The following is a 25,297-nucleotide window of genomic DNA, read 5'->3' on the forward strand; positions in this document are numbered from 1 at the left end:
TTTGGACTTAGTTATTCAGGCTGCAGTTGGCTTTGCATCTTTACATTAGCAGCACATGTAGACCCCCGCAGTAATTCCGAAAATGGGGCAGTTGAAAATTGAATAACTACAGGGGATGGGGGATCAGATTACAAAGTTGAAATGTGTTTTAATGACAACAGTAAATTTATTCATCATGTAAATCCATATAACTTTTGTCTATTGTCAAGTTCCTGTTCCTGTTTGTTCCTGTTTGCACTGTAACCACTATTGTCAATGATGTAAATTGTTGTACTTGATCAATTTAAGGCTCAACCGTAGACCTTTGCATGGGCCCCCTCCCTTGGCCTTGGGTCAGGGTCATCTGTACTCCTTTGCCCAATCGCCCAAACTACTGAATAAAGGTGTTTCCTCATAAGCTCTAGTCATAATTGAGTTTTCCTTCCTCTGCCCTGTTGTGCTCCATGCCAACATTGGCCCAGCCAAGCTCACAAAAACAGCATAACTGCCTCAGATGAAAGTTACAAGACTTAGCTGCTGTCATGGCAACACTGAGCCTAAATGCAAATTATAATAAGAGCATTCAAAAACAAGGAACATGCAGGTCACATGCCTTGGGATCCTATTTTGCAACTAAAACTTGTAAGAAATAATGCCAGCCTCCAGCTCACCACCTGTTGTGTGTGCCTGCTTGGAGCTCAGAGTATCAACCAAATTATGGTAATTATGATTTAAAAAAGTAAGTCTAACATATATCAATATAATATATACAGAGGGCATGCTAACTGAGAAATGCTTTACCAGTAAATGGTGCATCTATACAAGACAACAAATCGTATGCTCACTGAGGCATAGAGAATGTGTAGTCAGTGGGTTCACCACTTTGGTCCAGACTGAAATATATGTCCATGAAAGTTTGTACAGTCAATCATGATCCCCAAATCATGTATCCGAATGACATTGATGGTCCCCTAATGTTTGCCCGAAAGCAGATGACACATTAACCCTTTAAAAATGGACCTCTGTTCAAAAAGATCTAAAGTTAGAACCATAAAAGCTAGAACATTCATTCTTTTTGTGGCAGAAAGCTAAGACCTATGTCTTTACTGTCATCATGTCATGACTTTATGTTACCTTGCCTTACATGCGGCGCAAACACAGTATTTAGCTGTAATTATGCCAGAATTTCCAGATGTGTGCCATATCATCTTATTCACAATAATACTGGTATAATTCTTAATATGATATGAAAGATTCATATCGTGATACTCGCAATATTTCGACTCGTTGACATATTGACGTCATTCTGTCAAGCATGGCAACAAGAAGCATGGCTGAGAGTGAAATTATTACAGACTCCGCGGTGGTTCCAAAAAGAAGAGCAGCTTCAGTAGTGTGGAATAAACTGTGGTGTCCTGAATGTTTTATGAACAGCCCCGGACTTCTCAGACTCTTTTAGTGATTTACCGCTCAGAGGGAACTCATTCAGCGGCTCCTCTGGCAGCAGCACAGCGTCTCTCCCTCTCCTCTCTCGCGTGTCGGTGTCGTCAGGTGATTTTGTCATAAACCTTTGGTAATGTAAACCTACGTGAAAAAACTGCATATACGTGAATGTGTGATAGTTGTGGTATCATAACAGCCTGTCACAGGTTACAGAAATGGCAGAGCATAAAGGTCCAGGTGGAAAAAAAACAACTCAATTATTTAGGATTTTACTAAAAGAAGGAATTCACCTGTTGATTTAAATATATAGATCCCAGGGGACATGTTTTGTATTTGGGAGCTGTTTAAATGTGTAATTTGTGGTGGATATAATTTTGTTGAACTATTAATATTGTAACAGAATCTGAATCTCACTCTGAGTTACTGTTGTTGTTCACAAACTAAAGAAATAAGAGATCATTTTAGTTTTTACTTAATATTTGAAGCAAACTGTAAAACTATCACTTATTTTGTTGCAGTTCTATGTTTTTAGATTAATGATATATATATATTTTTCACTAATTTGTCATATCGTCAAGAATGTCGTTATTGCAAAAATACCCTTAAATATCGTGTTATCATCTCAGGGCCATATCGCCCACCCCAAGCTCATAATGTCATAATGTCAAGGCACAGTTGCGCCAGAGGAATGAATGTATCTGCACTCTGCTCATAAAAATAAGCATATCTCAAAAACTAAATATTGTACATAGTTCAAATGACTTACATAGTTTAAAGAAATATTTTGTTTATGTTTGTACAATATAAAACTCTTTTGGATTAATATGTTTTGTGTTTTTATTTTTGCAAAACTTAAAAAAAAGTCTGATTTTTTTTATTTTTTATGACACAATTTTAATACTTGTATGAATTATTATGGATTATTTACCTTTATAACCTTTTAGCTTAGGTTGTACAGATTTTAGGGATATAAAGCATCTGAAGATACTCGCAAAAATACCAATGCAGGCACTGGCAGACTGTTTCTACTGCAGAGCTCAAAGGGTTAAATAAACAAAATATGTTTTCTTTTGTCAGCAAAAAGTTGATGTGTATTGTTATTTTACATATTTTTTACTGTTGGCAATATGCTACATTGTTTGCAAGAGGTTTGAAAAGGTCTTGTGAGAGATAATGTGACAGCAGTTGGTGGGAGACTGCAGGTGTTGGCGTTTCAGCAGGTAGCAGAGCTGGGCGACAGATGGGGATGATTGACAGTTTGGATTCATGTGAAATTGTTCCACTGGTTTGTGCTCATCTGGTGGCTTCATGCAAACAGTGAGGACATTAGAAAGTGGTAAAGAATCACACAGAGCTGTTACCAATGTTTCCAAATGACTGTCTGAAATGAATATAAAGAAAACCATCTCTTAGCAAAACATCTATTAGAAACACTAATGCACAGAGGCGTGATACAGGTAATATTTTCATGTAAACTTCTGAAATACAGTAAATATAAGCAATAAGCAAGATGTTTGGAACAAGCAGTCTGATTGGTCAGCTGCTGGTGCTACAACAGCTGCTACAACTTTGGACCCCAAAAGTACGACTCGACAACAAAACAAGGCACATAAGGTGTGTGCCACTTGTTGACGTGCTTAAAATGTTTAACTCCAGACAGCGTTTGGTGCTCAGGCTGATTAAAAACATCAGATCTGTGTCACAGGTGAGGAGAAAAATCACTACTGATTAGACCTCCCTGTCTATTTCAACACTTCCCTGTCTATTTCATCATGTGAAAGCCAGACGGAACCTTAGAGGTTCACTTAACTTTCAGCAGGAGGTGAGTTATGAGAGGAGAAAGAGCTTTTGGGAGGGGGGGCTGTTTGTCACCTGCCATACTCAGTTGTGAGTCTGAAACTAATTAATGCAGCATATGTGCCTCATTTGAATAGAGCCCCAAAGGCGGGTTCAAGTCACTGAGTGCCAACCCTCAAACACATCTATCTCTGTGTGCACACATAAACGCTTATTCGAAGAAAAAAAAAGGGATCCCACAGTGGCACTGATGTAAAATTCCATAAAAAAAAAGGGATCCCACAGTGGCACTGATGTAAAATTCCATAATGGACTTTCCATAACGAAATCAAAACACCTTTTTAGGCTACAAAAAATCTTTTCTTTTCTAAAGGTGTTAAACAGGTCTCCACTTAGCCTATTTTAAAATCCTGATGCAGTGAAGGCAAGTTGAAAACACCACTTTGTAATATTTCTGCGGTGACCCAGTAGCACCACCCCGCTGACATCTCTGCCCTTCCAAGAGTATTCATAAGATTCTGTCTCCCTTTTCAGTTTTATTCCACATATTTGTTGTGGTTCCAGCAAATACGGCTTCTGTGCTAATGCTGCAAGTGTATTAAACAAAAATCCTTTAACTCTTTAAACCCTTACTGTGTTTTCTCTCTGATACGTCATGTGTTGGTGTTTTCAGAATAGGTTACTCAAATGCCATTATGTATATTCGTTCTATTCATGTTTGACAACACCTGTATGAAAAGGAAAGATTTCACAAAACTGTATATTGGTTGGTTTTTTTCTTCTTCTTCCCTACAAACAACAACTATCTTAATATAAATGAAAGAGTGGAGAGCCTTCAGAAATATAAAGTGTAAAACCAACATTGAGAAGAATTATTTTTTAAAGTTATTTTTCTTTTTCCTATTTACATATCACACTTTGGGTAAACAGGAAGCACAATACTTCCACAGAGTCAGCCACACATGGGCCTGATTTTTACCCTCTACATGTCAGTGAATCAGCACAATCTGAATCATGCTGAATTAGCTGCCAGCAGTTCCTGTTTGCATTGTAAGGGGAGATCCTTCTGCGGGAATTTTTTTTGATGAACAAGCTCTATTTTAATGCTTTTTTAATGCACTCTTTACCGTTAAAAACTATTTTTTTAACTTCACTTATTATTTTGTTATTAATCATGGATGATGATCATAACTGCTATATCGTAGGCAACTGGACTTGCTTGCATTTTTGAAGACGTTTCGCCTCTCATCCAAGAAGCTTTTAGTTTTTCAGTTAGAACTGAAGAAGCTTCTTGGATGAGAGGCGAAACGTCTTCAAGAAACTCAAGCAAGTCCAGTTGCCTACGATGTAGCACTTATGTTTACCATGACCTGGATGACTGAGAATCTTCATTGATATGAATGATGATGATGATGATGATGGTGGTGGTATAAGTAGTTGTTGGTAATAAGTACTGAGTAGAAACAGGATACTTTATAGTTACTATCATTAAAATATTCTTGACTAGAGTCGGAAAAATAGATAAACGTATGTATTTAGTGATAGGGTAAGGAGCTTGGACATCTGGAGGGAACATGGAATAGAGCCGCTGCAGCGAAAGCGGTCAGTTAAGGTGGTTCGTGCATCTGATCAGGATGCCTCCTGGGCGCCTCCTGCTGGAGGTGTTTTGGTCATGTCCCACTGGTAGGAGGCCCCGGCGCAGACCCAGAACACACTGGAAGGATCACATATTTAATCTGGCCTGGGAACAACTTCAAGTCCTCCATATGTAGCCTATATGTTTAGATCTGGGGCAATTTATTAAATATTTGGGGCTGACTTCTGGACTCCCAGGCGTAACAGCGTCAGTGCAGGGTGTGATCTAAAGTTTAATGGAGCATGCTTTCGGGGTGTCGGTGGCTTAGTGGTAGAGCAGGCGCCCCATGTACAAGGCTGTTGCCGCAACGGCCCGGGTTCGAGTCCAGCCTGTGGCCCTTTGCTGCATGTCTCTCCCTCTCCCCCCCTTCACACTTCACTGTCCTGTCGATTAAAGGCAAAAAATGCCCTAAAAAATATCTTTAAAAAAAAGGAGCATGCTTTCAATAATTTCTAAGCAGATTCTTTGATGTTTATGCTCAAATGACATCACAGAATTTGCTACATTATGACGTCAAGACTGAATATAAAGACGGGCGACACGTCTCCTCCGGTTGTAGAAAAATTACGCAAAAATATCCTAGATACAGGCTTTGCCATCTTGTGCTGGTGGTGTCATTTGGAGTCTACACAGTAGAGTAGTAGGGAAGCGGTACTGTGGTAGCAAATTCCCACCCATGCACCTGTCCAACCCAATCACAAAGCAGTGCCATTGATTGCAAGCACACCGATTGGTACACACAGCTGCCAATCATGACAAACAAACACCCTTTTTAGAGCATCAAATAACTGATTATAAACAACTTATCAGAAAAAAGAACACGTATAAGAACTACCTAAAATGAAAGAAACCATCTTCAAGAAAAATTTCTTTGAGGTGTACTTTGATTTTTTTGCTCGGCCCATGACCCATACAGCAGACAGCCACCAGGGGGCGATTGAGATATTTGGCTTCACTGTTGGGGAGCTGTCATACTGTCCTTCTTTATATACAGTCATTGCTTATGACTGAGAAGAAAGGTGGCTTTTTAAAATGCTAGTTCCACCAGCTTCTAGGTTCAATCAAGGCCAAAAACATTTCATCATCATCAAACCCAAAAAAAAAAAAAAAAAGAAAAAGATTTTGTATGCAAAAAATCATCAAACTAATGCTCTGGCTGTCAAAAACCTGCCACTGTGTCCCTTTAACCTAGCAGTATGCCATGCAGTCAGTGATGTTGGCAATGCCATCTGTCCCTTTGATAGTCAGCCGACCTAAGATCACCTGTGCACTGCTGTTTCTGAAGTCTGCAAGGACTTAGTCTTGAAGTTGAAGGGACGGCATTTGGACTTTGGCCAAGTTTTCAAACGCATGTCTTTCCCAATCGTTTCCAAACTTGACACAGGAACCAGGCATCACAGATGTGGAGCGCACACATTAAAAACACAACAGACAAACTTCTCCTCTGAAAAAGACTTTCCAAAGATGGTCGCCCCATGCAGCAGAAGCAGCAATCAAGAGTCTGAAGAAACAAGATATTTGTTGCACATCAATACCTGATGGTAATTTGGCACATTGTGGTCTTGTTATTTAATGAACGCTTGTCTCTTTAATGACATCCAAATGTGACAGCTTAGTCCTTGGATTAAAGAGAAAGGTCCCGTGCTTCAACTGCCACAATCCTGCTGTGAGCAAAGTGGCCATTATATTGCTGCATTCCTCTCCACTACCAGATCTCCGAGCTCGGCTCAATTATCCCACTACTTTCACACGCTTGCTGACAGCCGTGTTGGCAGGTGTGTCCTTTCCAGACGCGTTCACCTCTCCGGATGGGAAATTAGTCAGTGCAGCTAGCCATCAGCTAAAGCAACTGACATCTTCCACCAGCATGCCCTTTCATTAAGAGTGAGAAGATGGAAGCGAGAAGAGAAGAGCAAGCTCTGCTTGAACATCCAATACCAGAAAGCCGGCTCTGAACTGAAGACCATCTGCTGTTTTAAAAACAAGCTACAGGGAGTTAATTTAACTCAAGCAGATAACATGATGACAAAGAAAATCCTCCTCAAAGCAAAGCCGTGATTATTGAGTGTATTGATGGCCACTATTGTCCCACAATGCATCTGGATAAAACTGACACAAACCATGGACAGTGGTGCAATAGCTCCAGCTCAGAAACACAAAATAAGTAAGAAATCCTCATGCAGACATTTTTACTGGTTGTTCTGGAAATTCTACCTCTGAAATGTGTGTGATAGTGATTTATGTCTGTTGATGTCAGCGTTGTGTACAAACTATGCCACTTCCAAATTAGTGCACTATTTAGCTATAAAGTGAGGAATCTGTGCGTTTGTGTGTCCTTCACATAAATGAGGAACTGTTAATCCGATCTACTTCACACGTGGCGGGTGTATCGCTGGGTGGCTTAAGATGTGCAGTCTTGAATTTGGTGCAATTTGGACATTCAATATCAATAAACTTTGAATTAACAAGCAAACAGTGCTCTGTGGCTCTGTGGGGCTCCCAGGCTCTGCAGAGAGTCAAGTAAGTCTTCATCTACATGAACTACATCACTCACTTCAGTACAATTAACAACAGATAAAGAAAGAGACTGAAGATGTTACATTATAGCAAACTCAAACACTTCAAGCATCAGCACTCCTAAGTCGTCAAAATCAGGTGCTTGGTCAATGACTTCCAGTGTCAGACACCGATGAAAAAAGCTGTCCTTTAATGTCGGCATGATACACAGGCGGTCGCTGTCATTGTTTCGTGGCACCCGGTGGTGTCAAGGGGAAATGTGGCACGACAACAACAAAAGTGAAGGCAGTGGAAGTCCAAGTTGGGTCCAACAACTACCAACTTTCACCTGGGAGGCCGGTGTTTGCTTCCCATAAGATTGTAAAGCCCTGTTATTTTTTCCTAAATCCAACTACGTGCTTTTGTTGCCTAAACCCAACCATGTGCGTGTGTTGGCAAAACGTGACCATGTGCGTTTGTTGTTGAAGAAAAAAATGTGATGTTTTCACCCTTTCTCTATGTTGTGAGGAATGTTGTTGGCTATTTGCATTGAAACATTTTTTTCTGCAGTAACACTATTAACTCTTACGAGTGAAACTCTCAGTGCTGCACAGTAAAAGTCCTGCATTCAAATTTGTACTCAAAGTGAAGAGGGAAAAAGAGGAATTATCAGCACACTGTACTTGAATTTACTTCCAACCTGTTCAAGGTGGAGCTTTCACTTTAGATATGATGCTGAATAGTTTAATGAATAATAATGCATCATATTTAATTATTATATTTTGTGAGCAGAAACTAAATCTGTGATGCACTTAATAACACGTCTCCGTCAGGTAAATGTAATAGTAAAATGATTTTCTTTGAAGCAGAAGTTCACAGTAAATACTAGTGAGCTGCATATTTTTTTAGTGCTTTGGGGGCCTTCTGTTATTTTGGTGTGCAGTGAGTTAGATTAGCAACATAGTTCAATATTTTTCATATCCAAACATCATAATAGATCTATAGCTGTTTGGGGCCCAGGTGCACTGCCCAGGATCCGAGGAAGTGCAGTGTCGAGAGTGAAGGTGTTTGAACAAAAAGCTGCAAGCAGCAATACTGCATAGGCCAAGCAGTCGGCCTGCTTTGAACAGGTGTGTTTTAAATGGGTGCTGGTGAACAAAAACAAACAGTGTGTGCTTTATAGTATATAGTATGTTATTGGAACACAATAATTTGGATCTATACTAATTTACTGCCAGTTTATGACTGAAAACAGAGCTGGGGCCAGAGTATTAGAAATACTGAGGGTGCTTTCACACCTGCCCTGTTTGGTTCGGTTCAATCAAACTCAAGTTTGTTTGCCCCCTAAGTGCGGTTTGTTTGGGCAGGTGTGAACACAGCAATCACACCAAAAGAACCAGACGGAGACCTTCTTGAAGAGGTGGTCTTGGTCCGGTTACAACTCTGGTGCAGTTCATTTGTGGTGAGAAGGTGTTCCGACCTGGATCTGAACCAGCTGCAGTCACATGACACATTGTTTGGGTTAAACATGAGCATGTTACAGTCCTGGAGGATTATTAATGTGCACCTCCTCCTGTACTGCCTTAATATGCACATTCAGCACATCCAATGCATCAAAACATTGTTTTCTAGTTGGAGCCGTGCCTCGTTTTCAAACTGTATGGTTTGACTAAAATGAACAATGACAGCAATATAGTCCACGATGAGCAGCGCTAAAATCAACCTGCGTAGTTGTCCCTCCATTGTGACATTAGAAAGTGTCACATTTATCTTGCAAGTGTACTCTTCTTCAACGATTTGTTTACTTCCTGGATTTTTCCCACATGGAAATTCTGACCAATCAAGAGCAGCTTTCTGGGGCAAGGCATTTGATCTGGTCCGCTTGTAAATGCTGCTGTGAGAACACGAACCAACTCTAGGTAATTATTCAGCTTTATAACAACATGAGTCCCTGATTCAGACCAAAGTAAGACAACTCTAGGTTTGAAAGCAGCCTGTGATTCAGTATTCATAAATCTCTTAGGTAGGTAATCTCACCCTCCTAAGAATTTTCTTACAAGCCACCAACAGAAGTCTGTATACCTCTCTTAATATCGCCATTCACAATGGTCTTAATACGGTTTTAAAGCTTGACATAACTCTAGTGGATAAATACTAAATCCCTTATAAAAACATTTTTTTTGGTAGTAACCAAACCCAGCATGAATCATTTGTGTGTGTGATTTGTTGTGCAATCCTCCCCAGTTCCTTGACATCCCTTTAAAACAAGTGCTCAAGTGCTGTTTGCGTTTTTTAAGGAGGTATTTTTTTTCTGTTTTGGTCAAAGTAAGTGAGAAAGGTTTTGTAATCAAGTTGTTTGTTCCCTCCTTTATTCTCCGAGTTGGTATAGCTTCAGCTCATTCTACTGTGTGAGCATTTACACAGCTCTTTTTCCTGTAGTTTTTGTTTCGATTGAGCGCCTTTAACTCTGTGGGTCTCACAAGTGAAAATGACTTTGTACCACAAGAGCTTCCGAGAGCCAGAAGTGCAGCGGTGTTTATCCACATGCATAATAAAATCAGTCATTATGTTGGAGTTTTTCCAGTTTCTGGGTCTCTCTCTCATTTCAGCATCAGAGCTAAAGCTTAATTTATAAGAACACAACGTTTCAACACCCACTTCTCCAGTCCACTGGCAGCTCATCTCAGAGCCTCTTCTTTTCTCTGCCGCATGTTTAATTTGTTCCCGCCTGCCCTCCACGCCTCTTCCCCTGTACCTGGCCTATTTTAGAGGGAAATGGACAATCTCGGGAAGAGCCTTCGAGCTCAATAGTGTCTCAGCTTCCTCTCTCTTTTAGTCACGACAAGCGGGGCATCGCCATGGCAACAACATTTGAGAGGATATGGGGAGCCAGGCGGTCAGCGCTGATGCTTTTCTAACAGGATCTGACTTGGTGTCACACACTGGGCACGGAAATACAGACATGAATTAGCATTTTTCAAATACATTGTCATTTTTGGAGATTGCCCCGTTGACACCCAGATTCTTAATCATAATTGTTAATGACACCTAAAGGGAGCACAAAGTAAAAGGCACTCAAAATAATCACAAATTAAGTCTGTTTTTTAACATGAGTTATACACTAAGAGATGGTGTTGAAAACAAACTCTGGAGCTCACTGGGTCCAATCAAGCTAATTGATTATTGTCAACACCAGTGGTGATAGGTAGTTACAATGGGCCCCAGTGCACGCTCTTATAATGGGCCCTAAGACACAGGGTTATGTGCCTAAAGCTACCATATTATCTTATCATCACATGATCAAATAGAGACTTGACACTGGTTAATACCAACATACACATTACCCAGATGTCATCATCACATCTATATGACAAAAATACCAACAGAAATAAGGGATTATTCATCTAATTGTATAGTTTTTTATAGGTTATTTATAGTTTATGGCAACACATTCACGCTCCCACCTCGTCACATATCGACGTTTCGTTATAGACTTTCCACGTCAAGATATGACGTGAAAGGTACCCTGGGTGAGTTGGTTGTTGACGTTTGGGGACGCTGTGTCAAGTTCTGCCTGTAACATGCATTGTCTTCTTCCAAAGTACACTTCCGTTTTCACAGGAAATTTACCGTTTACATACAGTCTCTTTCAAAATAAACGCACTTCATTGGTACGACACCACAAGCTAACGTTTTTTTTCCTAACACATGTGGTTTGGTTTAAGAAAAAAGAACGAGGTTTGGCTTAACACCTCCTGGGTGAAAGTCCGTCTTTGTTGGACACATCCACCACCACTCTCACCCACCCCACGTCGACTTTCGTCACCTCGACGGACATGTATTATGCCGAGGTGTCTGATGCCGCAAGTCACTACCCAAACGGCAGATTTCGATGACTTTGGAGTAAGACCGGGTTGTTTATGGAGACTAGGCGTATATTTATTAACATATTTTATTATAGATTGCTACTGGCTATTTTACAAAAAAAGAAAAGAAAATCGTGATCGAGATAGGTTTGTCTTGGTAAAACACCTAATATTTACGTTTATTTCCTTGTGCAACAAAAGCACTTGGTCAGGTTTAGAAAAAGACATTGCTCAGCATCGTTATGGGAAGCGAACAGTGGGCTCCTAGGTGAAAGTCCGAGGTTTGTTGGACCCATCCACCTCCCCTCCCTCTTGCCCTATAGAGACTTTTCAGCTCATTACATTACCTTGCTACCAGTGACGTTATAAACTTTGACTGCCTGGCGGCGGATCAGACCACTGCAAAAGGGGCCTTTTCGCGTCAGTGTCTGACGCCAAAATCACGGACAAAGTGGCAGCAATTGACAAGTTAGGAATGAGGATGGACTGTATATGTTTGTGGGTCAGGCGGGGTGGACTGGATCTCCAAGGGGCCGGGTTGGTGCAGGTTTTAAAAAACCCCAACCTGGGCATCACTACCAGCAACACAACTTTATTATTAGACCAAAGCATTGGCATGAAGATGACCTTGATGAAGGCCAGAAGTTGATTTATATAGTGCTTTCATATAAAGCACTTTACCATATTATCTCTTGAGCTACAGCCACCGCTGTTTATCTAAATTAAGTGAGCCCTTCAGTCAGAAATCTCAATAATATTGACTATTGTTAATGCAACTCATTAATTTGCTTTACTCAAACTTATCTGTTTAATGATCATGAGCTGCAGCTGTGTTTCATACAGGCAAATTAAACAGCTATGAAGGTATTGTTGCAGGTGTTGCACAGTTTGTGGAGTTGATTCTTTATTTTCACAACTTCCTCTGGCCTAGCTGCTGACCCTCTCTGCCCCCGGGGACACATGTTACTGATGTGCTTATTGATGCATTTTCAGCCACTGACTCATCACTGACAATATTCATTGAATCAAGGCTTGAAATCCAAGTCAAAACAAAGTGATTCACTATTTACTGAACTACTGTCTGTATTGTATTCAGACTGGACACCCACATGGGTGACTGGCTGATCAGACCTCTCCTCAGGACTATGTGGGTGTATACGGACTGTGCTTGATTGATATGTCTGTCTCTCCTGTTTGTTTTCCACCTGTTAATGCTGCAATAACTGATGTCTTGTTCACATGTGGGCAGCAGAATCAAGCTGTGAACCAACCCTGTGTCACTTCCAACTTTTCAAATACAACGCTTGGTCAGTGGCCCCCGGCATCAGATACTGACGCACCAAGCACCCTTTAGCATGGTAGACGCACCAGGTGGTGGCATTGTTTGCAATCCAAGTAGCTACCGTAGTATATAAATTCAGAAAGTCCATATAGGGTGGACGGGAGGGAGGTGGATGGGTCAAATGAACTCTGTACTTTCAACTAGGAGAAAAGTCAATCAAGTTATTTAAATAACAACGTAGTGTGCTAGTATAATAACAAGGAAAGATTATCCAACATGTTCTCATCCCAATTTGTCACATATCGCCGCTTCCTCATCGGATTTTTACCATCTACATATCCCCCTGTGTCTGCTGTTGAAGTTCTGAGACGCCGATTCCAACAAAGGGACCTCAACAAAAAGCACATGGTTAGGTTTAGGCAGGTAGGTCCAAACTTTTTGAAGGGGGGGGGGGGGATTAGATAATGTGAAAATACCTGGGGGCCAGCTGCTTCTCGCATCAAATGGGTGATTAAAAAACTAATCACATACAAATGAGACAAACGCAACAGTTTCATCTTTCATTGAAAAAGTATTCAGCTTTCTTGAAAGCAGTGGCCCTCGCTGTTGACTTAATGCTCCTCTCCTGTGGCTATGTTAGGTACCAAGCAGGAAATGTCTGCTGTTACTTAACTGTTTGTTTGCCTGTTTACCGTGTTTATGAAAACACATTAGTTCTGCCATTGTGAGGTGACTGGACAAAATGCAAGTGAACTATACAGTGTAGCAGGCCACATACAGTATAGTATGTTTGAAAGACAAGTGGGGGGCTGTTTAAAATTGGTCTGTGGGCCGCCGGACTTTGGACATACCTAGGTTTAGGCAACAAAAGCATGTGGTTAGGCTTAGAAAAAAACACATCATTGGCTTTGCATTTATACGGGTAGTGTGGTTCCGGGTCAAAGTCCAGGATTTGTTGGGCCCATTCACCGCCCCTCCCGTCTGCCCTATAGGGACTTTCCAGCTCCTTATATTATGTTGTCACCGGCTGTCTTTCAAACTGATGCCGTCCAGCAGCATATCAGCGTCGGTATTTGATGCGATGGGAGTGATAATGGATTGCTCGACCACATCATAACATCACTTTTAACGCTAATATGGAGAACTTGTTCGCAAACAGTTGCATCCTTACGCATCCAGCCGCTACAGAGCAACAATATAATTCATTTGGAGTCGTGTTTGTGTCCAACTGATGAACATGATTTCAGCATTCCCTCTCTCGTAGCCCCATTTTGGTCTCTACCAACTCCTGAGGGAAATATTTGGCTCTTTAGCTGCTAAATGCTCCACTATGAGTTTTTCTTGATTTCTTTTTTTCTTTACATATTAACAATATACTACAGGAGAGGAAAAAATGACCTGACAATTTCACGTGTCATATAGTGAGGTGTTAAAATGAACAGGGGACAAACACTTCACCTGTATTTGAATTAAATTGATGTCTCAATGCTGACCTTGAGTATATCTAAAATAAATGGCGTCTTGTCAACATCCCATTTTCATTCTTACACTTTACAGATCATTGTTGGTAACCTCTATAAAGCAGCTGGATTTATGGTTTTATCTCCTGGAGTGGAAACCACACAGCACTATTTTCAGAACAAACCAGTTTTAACCTTCAAGGAAAAACGAGCATGATGCATTTGATGTGGAAAATGTGGTCTATATGTTGTGGGCTTCTTCTTAAGGTTATATTTGCATTAAGAAATGTTGGAAGGCTCTGTTGCGTGTGTGTTTGTTGTGCGGCTGGTGAATGCATTAAGGAAAAGAAAAAGCAGGCATTTCACGGGTCAAAACATGATTTGTCAGCTGGTACAAAAAAAGAAAAAAAACCTGCCTAATATTTCCACTGAAAGCCCGATTTCACATCGGCATAAGCCTTGTGGAATAAGTGAGTGTTAATTATATTTAAATATTCGATACAACACCTGAACCCTCCGCTAATGTTCATTCACCAAAATCGTGTACGCATATTAATGAAATCCCATCTCCATCAATCCACCGTGAAAATCCATTCATCTGGTTTAAGCCCATGTTCTTTTGCCCTTTACAAATATTTTATGAGAGGGAAATATTGTAACTAAAAATCCTTTTTTTTTTTTTTAAACAAAATGATATACAGTATGATAATGCCGTTATTAGCGTTCCTTGGCATTTAGACTGGCAGTGGGCTGCTTAAACACACATTAATTACACCTGCTTCTTTGACATCTACTGCAAACAAAAGATGTACACAAAGTCAAACAAGTAACAGGTTTTCAAACCTCTTCAGCATTTCCACTTCATAATGTACTTAAGCCTGCAACGGCTGATTTTATTGGCCACTTTGCCACACGACATTTACACATCATCACCTTTTAAGTTGATATGACGACCTTGTTGGCAAAGAGTTGCTTATTTACACAACCAGCAGACACAGAACAACATTATCATTCATTTAAAGTCCTGTTTCTGGCCACCTGGTTAATCTAAGTCTAATATTCACTCTCTTTTAGCTCTGTTTTTGATCTCTACTAATACCTTAGGGAAATATCTGGCTCTTTAGCTGCTAAATGCTCCACTATGTGCACTAGATACTCTCTGTCTGTCTGCTGTTTGATGCTGAGCAGGTAGTGTACAGAGGGTTTATCACAGCGTTTTGACTAAAAAACAGCTGCTTGCTGCGGCTGAAAACAGCACCATGAGCAGCGTTCCTGCAAACCATGAATATGTTACTTTCGCATGTTTCATACATATATCAGTATTTCTAAAGTGATGAAGTATATGAGCTGACTTTGTCATCACAAAGTGGAGGGGATGGGGGATGGCCATCATCTCGGTGAGACTCCTGCCAATCTGGAGACCACAGTTCAAGACTAACAAACAACAAAACTGGTTTTTAGACAGAAAAAGGGTGTTTTGTAGCAACCTGTCGCTGTTATTCCAGCGGGGATAGTGCCATGAAAAGTGGTTGCTTTTCACAGACATTACTGCGTTTCCTGTCAGGATTGTAGAATGGAAAGCAGTTGTTTTTTACCAAGACATCACCCCATTTCCTTTAAGGACAGAGGCATGAAAAGCAGTCACTTTTTTACCAAGACATAGCTGTGTTTCTTGCCGGAATAGTGGAATGAAAAGCAGTTGGTTCTTATTGAGACATCGCCTCATTTCCTGTCAGGATAGTGAAAGGAAAAGCGCTTGTTTGATACCAAGCCATCACCTTATTTCCTGTTGGAATAGAGGCATGAAAAAGCTGTTGCTTTTTACTGAGACATCCCTGCGTTTCCTGCTGGGATAGTGGTACGAAAAGCACTTATTTTCTATCAAGACATCAACTCATTTCTGGTCAGGATAGAGGCATGAAAAGGCAGCTGCTTTTTAAAATTCATCCTGTGTTTCGCGGCAAGGATGCAGCCTTTGTACATGGGCACCTGCTCTACCAGGTGAGCAAATGGGTGCACCGAGTGGTTGTTTTTAACCAACATATTGCTGCTTTTCCAGCTGGAACTGTGCCCTTAAAACTGGTATTTTAAGCCCAAACACGGCCTTTTCTGAACCATAACCAAGTGGTGTCTGTGACTAAATCTAACCACACCTTCACCACAGCTTTGTTGAAACATAAAGTTTTAATGTTTCTCGAATGTGCATATGTAAAACATCAGTGGTTTGTAGAAATGTACAATGGCCACTTTTGTTCTGGAGATTTGGTTGCTATGAGAGTGAAGCAAGATAGTCAACAATGAGTTGACACTCACTCTCGTAAAGTTTTTGTTTAAATCTAAAAAGATCTTTTAGCAGCCAAATTCATACTGAATGATGACTTCTGGAGCCAGCCTCAAGTGGCCATTAGAGGAACTGCAGTCTTTGGCACTTCTGCATTGGCTTCATTTTTCAGCCTCGGAGGTTGCTGCTTGCTTGTAATATCCACAGTCTTGATTCTATACAGCTGCTTATTATTGTATTTAGCCCATATTTTCTAGTGAAACCTCCAGCTAATATACAGTAAATATATTCATGATGAATTACTGCAGTTAATTATTTCCACTTAAAAATGATTATGAGCTGGGACACATTATAGTATCCAGGGCAACCGTTCAAAACCTCGTAAATGTTGAAAAACAAAAAGCATCTGTGGACCGGCCAATACAAGCTGCCAACATCATTTACATGGAGAGGACCTCAGTTCAGCTGCAGGCGTGTCTGTCTGACACAGGAAGTCAACAGCATGTCAGGAGGCACTTCAACGGCCTTCTATACCACTACCATCACTGTGATATAGTAAACATGCCAACCTATGCTGATTATATCAATTATTCTCATTCATGTAGTACTCCAGATGTCCCTCTCCCCAGCAACGCTTTCCAGCTCCTCCTGTGGGATCCTGATGCGTTCCCAGGCCAGTTGAGATATATAATCCCTCCAGTGTGTTCTGGGTCTGCCCCGTGGCCTCCCACAGGTTAGACATGCCCGGAACACCTCTAATGGAAGGCGCCCTGGAAGCATCCTGATCAGATGCCCGAACCACCACAGCTGGATGCTTTCGACACGAAGGAGCAGCGGCTCTACTCTGAGCTCCCTCCAGATGTCCGAGCTCCTTACCCTATCTCTAAGGCTGAGCCCAGCCACCCTTCTAAGGAAACTCATTTCAGCTGCTTGGATCCGCGACCTCATTCTTTCAGTCATTATCCAGAGCTCATGACCATAGGTGAGGGTTGGGACGTATGATGGACCGGTAAATTGAATGCTTTGCCTTCTGGCTCAGCTCTCTCGTCATCTCAACAGTCTGGCACAATGCCTGCATCACTGCAGTTGCTGCGGCAAACTGCTGATCCATCTTACGCTCTGTTAAACTACGTGACCAGCCACATATCATGCCGACATTTAAGGACAGCTTTTTTTCGTTGTTTTCTTTCAGTCACCGCCCAAGCGCCGGATTTCGATGACTTCATAGCAAGACCGGGTTGGTTTCAACAATGCTGTAGTCAACATGTGGAGGAAGGAAAAAGATCATGTCCTGGTGGAGCATTCCCAGCAGGAAACAGAATAAACAACCAATTTTCATGCCACTGACTGTCCCCGCTGGAAAAACAGTGACGGGTTGCTACAAAACACCCATGTCTGGTGCCTACTGATCCGCTGCAACCACAGCAATGACTCACTAAATCGCAACCGGTGTTGTTGTTTGTTGATCTTTAACAGTGGTCTGCAGCTCTGTGGGTATCTTGCCAAGGTTGTACCCTGTAAATGTTGATAAGATACATATGAAACATGCAAATATAACTTCTTGGTGGATTGCAGAAGCATACAATGCCAACATTTTCTTCTGGAGAATGGGCTGGCACACACAGCCAGAGCGATTATGGTGGTAATCCACATTCAAATGAAAGATTACGTAGTGATCTTCATTTACAGCTCCAGTCTGCAGTTCTACTGAATTTAACACTCACAGTTGGCAGTAAAAGAACTTGCATGAGCAATGGAAAGGGGAAATAGCTTTTACCTTAATGTGTCTGAAGGAATCAATTCTATATGCACGACATTTAAACACTGTTCATAATAAAACACTTCCTGTGCAGTAAAATACCATTTTAATACAGATCCTCATTTCTATAGTTATTATTTAAATTGTTTTTGGGTTACATAAGGATAAAAATGTCACCAGAGATTTGATTCTGACTATGATATCAAATGGATACCTCACTCGTGCACTCCATCTTAAATAGCAAATCTAATTGTAAAATCTGCAGCACAAGAGGTCCGATGACTCAGGACATAAATTGCAAAAAAATAATTCAAACTGAGTGAGAAGAGCAGAAACCTGTCCATGTCAAATGCCTGTACCATTTTTAAACGGACCCCCCTGGGAAGTATGAGTCATCAAACTTTATCATTTAAAAAGATAGGCTGGCTGTTTTCTCTAAAACACTTGAGTTGTTTACAACTCGCACGCCTCGGTAATCACTGAGCCCATCTGGCCCTATCTTTAATTTTGATTAAATCTGACCATTCATTGAAAATAAACAAGTAATCGAGCAATAAAATCATGTAAATGTAATTTTTTATGGCAAGCAAGGCTGGATTACCATACCGGCAAAATGCGCTCAAACCCTCAGGGGACCCAAAGATTCTTCTTGGTTTGAGGTAATCTGACAGGTGCGTTTGTTTTGTCTACCTATATGAAACCTTATGCATATTCCTGTATGTGATTGTGTTTAACTAAGCAGCCACAAACAGAAGGTTAATAGGTGCGCGTGGCTCATTTTCTGAAGCCCCTAATTTGATCATTATAGCAAGGGAACGAGGTCTGCTTAAAACTTCCTGGTGGAGAAAACTGAGCACATGCTTAATAGAAAGTTTGTGGCCACAAGCTCATGAATTTGTTCACACAAATTACAAAACTGCTGCCACAAAAAGATGAAAAAAGGGATGCAAATTAGGCAAAATGAGAAAATGATGCGTATCATCTTCATTCAAATTAATGAAAACCAGAAAATGAGGTCTATTTTTGCCTCCACACAGAATCGTCTCATGCTGTTGATATAATCAGTCCTGGCCTCAGAGTGGATTTTATTCCTCTGTGGCACCTTCAGGGAACCACTGTAATTGGTTGCTTGGTGCAACCATTTCACATGTGTAGTTCCAGCAAGGAGAATGAGAAGCTTCTGTTTTTTTTTTAAACAGGGTGTTTATGCAATGTCTGGATCTATGCAGTGACAGTAAATTATATAAATATATCTTTGTGGCACAATTAATGCAACAAAAATAAAACGTAGTCTGCCTGCTCCTTGGCAGATGCTCTGTGGCCTCAAAAGACAGGTCTGTTGGATCAATACATGACTGACGCCAGGCACATAGCTGACATTTCCAGGCTGGGCAGCCTGGCACAGCTGTCAACTTTGCAACAGTAAAAGTAGGCATGCTGCAGAGAAAGGATACAAGTTCAAAAAAAAAAGAAAAAGAGAGACATAAAGAGGAAAGTAGAGATACCAACCATGAGCTGCAGGTTCAGTGCTGGGCGCAGTGTCTGAGCACACAAGGAGAGGACATGGCAGTTGAGGAGGGAGGTGTGGAACAGGAGGAACAGCATGCAAATAAAGGAGAAATGGGGGAGGGGGGAGGAGGCAGGGAGGGAGCGGGGCAGGGGGAGAAAACAAATGACACCCATAAGCAAGCATTCAGAAGACCAGAACATGACAAAAGACATAAGGCTTAAGGGAAATCAAAGGGAACCAAAGGCAGTGCAGAGATAAACATAAGCTTACACACAAACACACACATACGCACGCCAACACACACACACACACAAACACACTTCCCACTGCACAGGCTGGACGTTCCACTCAGAGGGGAGGGGGGCTACTGCTTGAAGAGATATGGACAAGACTATTATCATGTGCTTTAGGCAGCTTTGGTGTGGAGAAAAGACAAACTATCAAGAGGAAATAACTGTGCAGCTGTCCTGATGTAACAGTGTATGACTTGGAAAACACTTCACCACGTATTTACAATGTGAATATTTGGTATGGCAACGACTCAAGTTAAGTTTTTACAAAGTAACAGTGTTCAGTGGTGCAAACGACTTGGTATGATGATATATTCACAAACATGCTTTGATGAATTTTACCTTTAAACATCTAGTTTTCATTTTAAATGTACAGTTGTGACCTTACACTTAAGCGCTTGCACTAGCAGGAGGAGATCGGGTGCTATTGCAGCTAGTGTGCAGATGTCCACCAGACGCATGAATGTTTTAGATGTCAGATTGCATGTTTCAGAAAAGGGGTTTCAGATGCTGTTGGATGACATCTGACAAACACTTGGTTTGAAGCATGTTTTCACTCTGTCCAAAACCTTCATATCTCCTTAGATGTTACATCTGTGCTGCTGTCAGCACCACAGCTGGTCAAGAGGAAAGTTAAGTACAACAATTTCAGTTTCTCTTAAGTGCTGGTTGAATTTTGAGAGTGTTTTTATCCAGCCCACTCGCCAAAAGAAAATGTTGGTAATATATGTTTCTGCAAACCACAAGCATGTAACATTTGCACGTTTTACACATATTATATTGAAGTTTCTAAAGTGATGTAATACATGAGGTGACTTTGTCAGCGGAGGGTGGATGGAGTGCTACCTAGCTGAGACAGCTGCTGAGCTGCAGGCTACTGCTCGAGACCAAGTTACCAACAAAAGCAGTTGTGTTTTAGTGAGTCATTATTTTGTTTAGATTTGCTTTTAGGCTCCAAACATGAGTGTTTTTTAGGGACCTGTTGCTGTTTTTACAGCAAATGTTGAGGCTCCAAACCTGGGTGTTTTGTGACAACTTGTCGCAGGGGATAGTGCCACAAAAAGCCATTGTTTTTGTCTGTCATGTCGCTGCTGTTCCTTGTTTGATTGTGCCCCCAGAACCAGGTGCTTTAAGCCAAAACATGATATTTTCCTGACCATAATGAAGTGTTTTTTTGTGCCTAAACTTAACCCCACCATAACGACAGTGCAGTGGCGGCTGCTAGTCTTTCAAACAGGGGAAGCTCACTTTAAGTTTACATCATAAAATTTGTCATATTGTAGCGAGGCAGTAACTTATAAAAGGAACATTTCATTGAAGCCGTTTTTCAACCACACTCATGCCATAGAACCACAGCAACACACACCTCAGAGATTTTCAGATGAGTTTACCAACGGTGAAAATGAGCTATATCGCTTATGGAAATAAGTCAGAGGACTCCACTCGCAAATATCCGCATGGGACTGAGCTCAAAATGCGACAATGCCGGTGTGTATTTCCAAAGCACTGTCAATCACAAAGGGGTTCCGCCTTTTAGGCAATTCCTCCTAACATCATGCATACACCGAGCATCCCCTCCCGCCTACCGCTCCATTAGGTCCCAGGGAAGCTGAGCCTCCCTGGAAGTGACGATTTTGTCGCATTTACCCAATGACCGTCTCGCTTTGCTGCATGAAAAAAACCTGCTCAGCGCTGTCTCATAGGAATGCTTGGAGGCTCCGCGTCCACCGTGCTGACATGAGAATGTATGACAGGGAGGTCGCGTTTGAACAGTGGTGATAAACAGCTGACATTTGAACATCAAAGTCGTGATGTGAAATGCATCCTAGCGCATGTTTAATGTATTGTAAATCAATTCAATAGTGCATATTTGACCATTTCTTCTATGAAATTTTAGGGGAAGTTAAGCCTCCCTTGTCTCAGAGCAATCGCCCCTGGTCCAGTGTTTCCACTATGCGCAGTGATAACATGTAAACATAACATATCTGTAGTTTCCAGAAACATTTAATGTTGAACTGTATTCACATCTTAAATTTTGAATGTTGAATGCAAACAAAAAGTTTGTAGGTAGGTATATTATAGGAAGAAATATGTTCTATTAGATTCAGTACTGCAGATTTAAGGCTGTTTGAGACTTACTGCAAATACAAGCAGTGAGACTGGCTGCATTGATCAGATTGATTTTATATCAGATCTAACCAATGCACAAAACAGAGACAAGTCACACCCAGACCAGGTGTGTAGCTATGATGTACTATAACAGTTACAATGAGACAGCAGACTACTGCACTCCAGGGAAACAGAAGCAGGGATCACGCCTTGCTGAGAGTGAAATGCTGTACTGGAGGAAACATATGCCTTTTAAAAACACTTCTGAGGGAGACGCTTGCCACCGACAAATGGGGCTTGTCCGAAAGCATTGCTTTCTAAGTGTTTATCAAAGTGTGTCTGCATCAAAGTGTCAACTTTTAACACACAGTCAAAGTGCTGAAATTAATTTTAAAATGATAAAAGCGACATTTGGTCAACTCTGGAATATGGGCATGAAAAAGATATCAAAACAGATCATGTTCAATAAAGACAGTTTCAACAGCTGCAATGTCATTCCAAGAGGCTAAATGTACATTAGTGTGCCTTACGTTATCTTGGCCTTCTGTCTCTGTGGAGACACGAGGAAAGTGCCGGAAAAGCTATTAAGACGCAGACAGATGTTTGTGTAAGAGAGAGAATGATGCTTAGTGTGTGTAATTGTTCAGGGAGCAGTTTATAGACCAGTGCAACACCTCAGCTCCGCCGCCACAGGCTCAGGGTGCGGGGAACGATCTCACAAGGTGAGACTGTTTTGAGTCCATCTCAGAATTACAGATGTCTCTAAGGACCCATTTCTCTACAAGGTCCTCGAGTAGTTGAGTCATGTCAGTGCTAAATAACGCCACAGGCCAGTCATTACATGGACAGTTTCTTAGCATATTTTGTTGAGGAAAACTTACTTAAACAACTGCTTCAAGCTTGAATCCAGATTAGCCAGTTAGTTTACATTACTAACCTTTGCCACAAGGCTAATCAATAAAGCATATATGAAACAGCCCAATCAACATACTGGATTCTGATTAAAGGATCCCAGCACAGACAAAAGCATTGTGTTCAAGAGACAAGTAATAAAGATCGCACTGTGACAAGCTTATAGATCTGTAATTACTTTGCTTTCCACAGTAATTAAGAGCTGCAGCTCACCAATTTACCTGTTCTGGCTCTAATGTAACAAACAGGAAGCCAACTGAGCAGTTATCAATAATGGGTGATATTTACAGTTGCATATTAATTGTGCTGACATTCTTTCAGGCACAACAGGATTCCTGACATCTATAACTTTATTGTAGCCTGTGTTGTTTTTGCTCGACATCATGGCAGCCCTGAAGAGAAGAGGGTGGTTTTCTATTTAAAGACTCTACAGTTGTGTTTTGAAGGTATCCTCACTGTAATGTGTATTTATAATAAAACCAATCAAATGTTGAGTCAAATCTGCAGAGCCTAAAATTGTTTTAATTAATATATATAAGTGTGGGAAGATCTTTACATGTGAGGAGCCACAAGCACATTGGGGTTGTTATACAGCTCTACCTGCCTTAGCGTTACCTTCAGCCAAGCTAACTTGGCAACAAATATTTGATGTTGACTCCAAGTGCAGTTTAGTGTGAATTATTGAATGGCTTGCTTAGAGGAGACGGTTCTCCCTGATGATGACCATGGTATCTCACTTGCTGGTCTATCTCACCTCTCTGAAATTCACATTTGCAAGAGGGCATTACTTTGATAAACTGACCAGAATGTAAAGGGTTAATCCCAAAGCTGTCTTAAAGAAATTGGTTGGAGATAAAACACTTATTATCGCACTTGAAAATGAAGACTTGCAGTAGTTGGGTCCACATGAACACAAGTACAGACAAGAATATACAACACGTTCTCATCCCATCATGTCACATATCGCCGCTGTGTTAGTGGACTTTGATGTCTACATATTACACACTAGATATCCTCCTGCATCTGCTGTTGACGTTCCGCGACACCACAACCAACACTGGGAAGTCAACAAAAGCACGTGATTATGTTCAGAAAAAAAATCCATCATAGTTTAGCTCTACATTCATACGGAAGTGAACGCTTGGCTCCCGGGTGAAAGTTCAGGGTTTGTTGGACCCATCCACCTACCCTCCCACTCACCCTATAGGAACTTTCCAGCTCCTTATATCACATTATTTTTGGCAGCATTTTAAACTGACACTGTCCAGCCGCTTGTCATACTGCCACAACAGAGGCCATGTAGCTAACACTACAGAAGGTTCTGTTCGGCCGTGCTACAAACTGACGCCACCTGGAGGCATATCATACCGCTGCTAAAGGTGGCTTTTGGTGTCGGTGTCTAACGCCAAAATCACTCGAATCAATCAATTTGACAACTTAGAAATGAGAACAGTCTGGAATAGAAATTGAGAATGGCCCAACCTGTTCTCACTCCCAGCTTGTCAAATGCTGGAGCTTTGTCTGTTGTCCTCGGCATCAATTGTGCAAATTTGCAGGTAAGCCCAATCAGTCTTCTTTCAGCATTGGCAGTATAAAAACAAAATCGGGGAGTGCGGCAAAATGCCGCCTGCCTACTTTTGTTTATACAGAATGCACCTTTTTTGGGGCAATGGGGGGCGTGAACAAGTGACAAAACATGTAGCTCAGCATGTGACGTAAACAGTGACGTGGGAGGGAAGCTGCAGCTGGTCAGGCGGCGAGTGCAAGGCGGGCGCGCAATTCCTTGTCTCCTCAGTTGCTCATCTTTACAGTGTCTGTCAGGTTTGTGTTTCCCTCTTGCTACTAGCTGCTCGCTAATTCCTGCTATCAGCTGTTTCCTGTTTATCCACCGTCAGTGGCTCGCATGTGCGGCGTCATCAACAGCTCCTCCCACAAGTCTTCAACAGCCCCTCCCGTTGTGGAAGGCCGCCTCAGACTGTTTAAAATAAAAGGGTTCAGCCAATATGACTACCCTACGAGGCGGAAAATTGGGCACCTCGGATCAATTCGCCATTCCGCCTCTGTGTGTCTAAACGCTCGGAGCTTGCTGGCAAAACGGCCCAACATTCGCAGAAAATCTGGCAGTGTAAAAGGGGCTACTGACATACCAAGGCACACTTAAGCAGTGGACTGACTTGCACCAAGCAGTGGCATTTTTTGACTTGCTTGCTTTAAGCAACTTCCGTACTATAAAGAGTGAGAAAATCCACATGGGACAGACAAGAGGACGGTGGATGGAACAAAAATCTCTCCCCGTGTGAAACCAAAAAGTCAATTTAATTATTTAAATAACAACACCGTGTGCTAGTATGTGTAGCATACTTTGCTAGTTATGTGTGTCATGTGATAAATGTGATGCATGTCATGCGGCGCTATATTGCATTACTAAAAAATGTACTTATTCCAAGTCGAACCATGATTTTCTTCTAAACTTAACC

General features: G+C 41.4%; 1 protein-coding gene across 6 annotated transcripts in view; it reads right to left on the reverse strand.

Moving 5' to 3' along the window:
- cadm1a (cell adhesion molecule 1a) overlaps nt 1–25,297 on the reverse strand; it is a 599,487-nt gene that overhangs the window by 28,918 nt on the left and 545,272 nt on the right. For 4 of the 6 annotated variants that reach the window (XM_050040229.1, XM_050040232.1, XM_050040227.1 and 1 more), the window contains one exon: nt 19,509–19,541. The exons of the other annotated variants lie outside the window; for them this stretch is intronic. In XM_050040229.1, coding sequence (XP_049896186.1) covers nt 19,509–19,541 — 33 coding nt within the window. The remainder of the gene's footprint in view (nt 1–19,508; nt 19,542–25,297) is intronic. 6 annotated transcript variants of the gene reach the window in all.

This window comes from Epinephelus moara, chromosome 3 (assembly GCF_006386435.1).
Source record: "Epinephelus moara isolate mb chromosome 3, YSFRI_EMoa_1.0, whole genome shotgun sequence".
Classification (NCBI taxonomy): Eukaryota; Metazoa; Chordata; class Actinopteri; order Perciformes; family Serranidae; genus Epinephelus; species Epinephelus moara.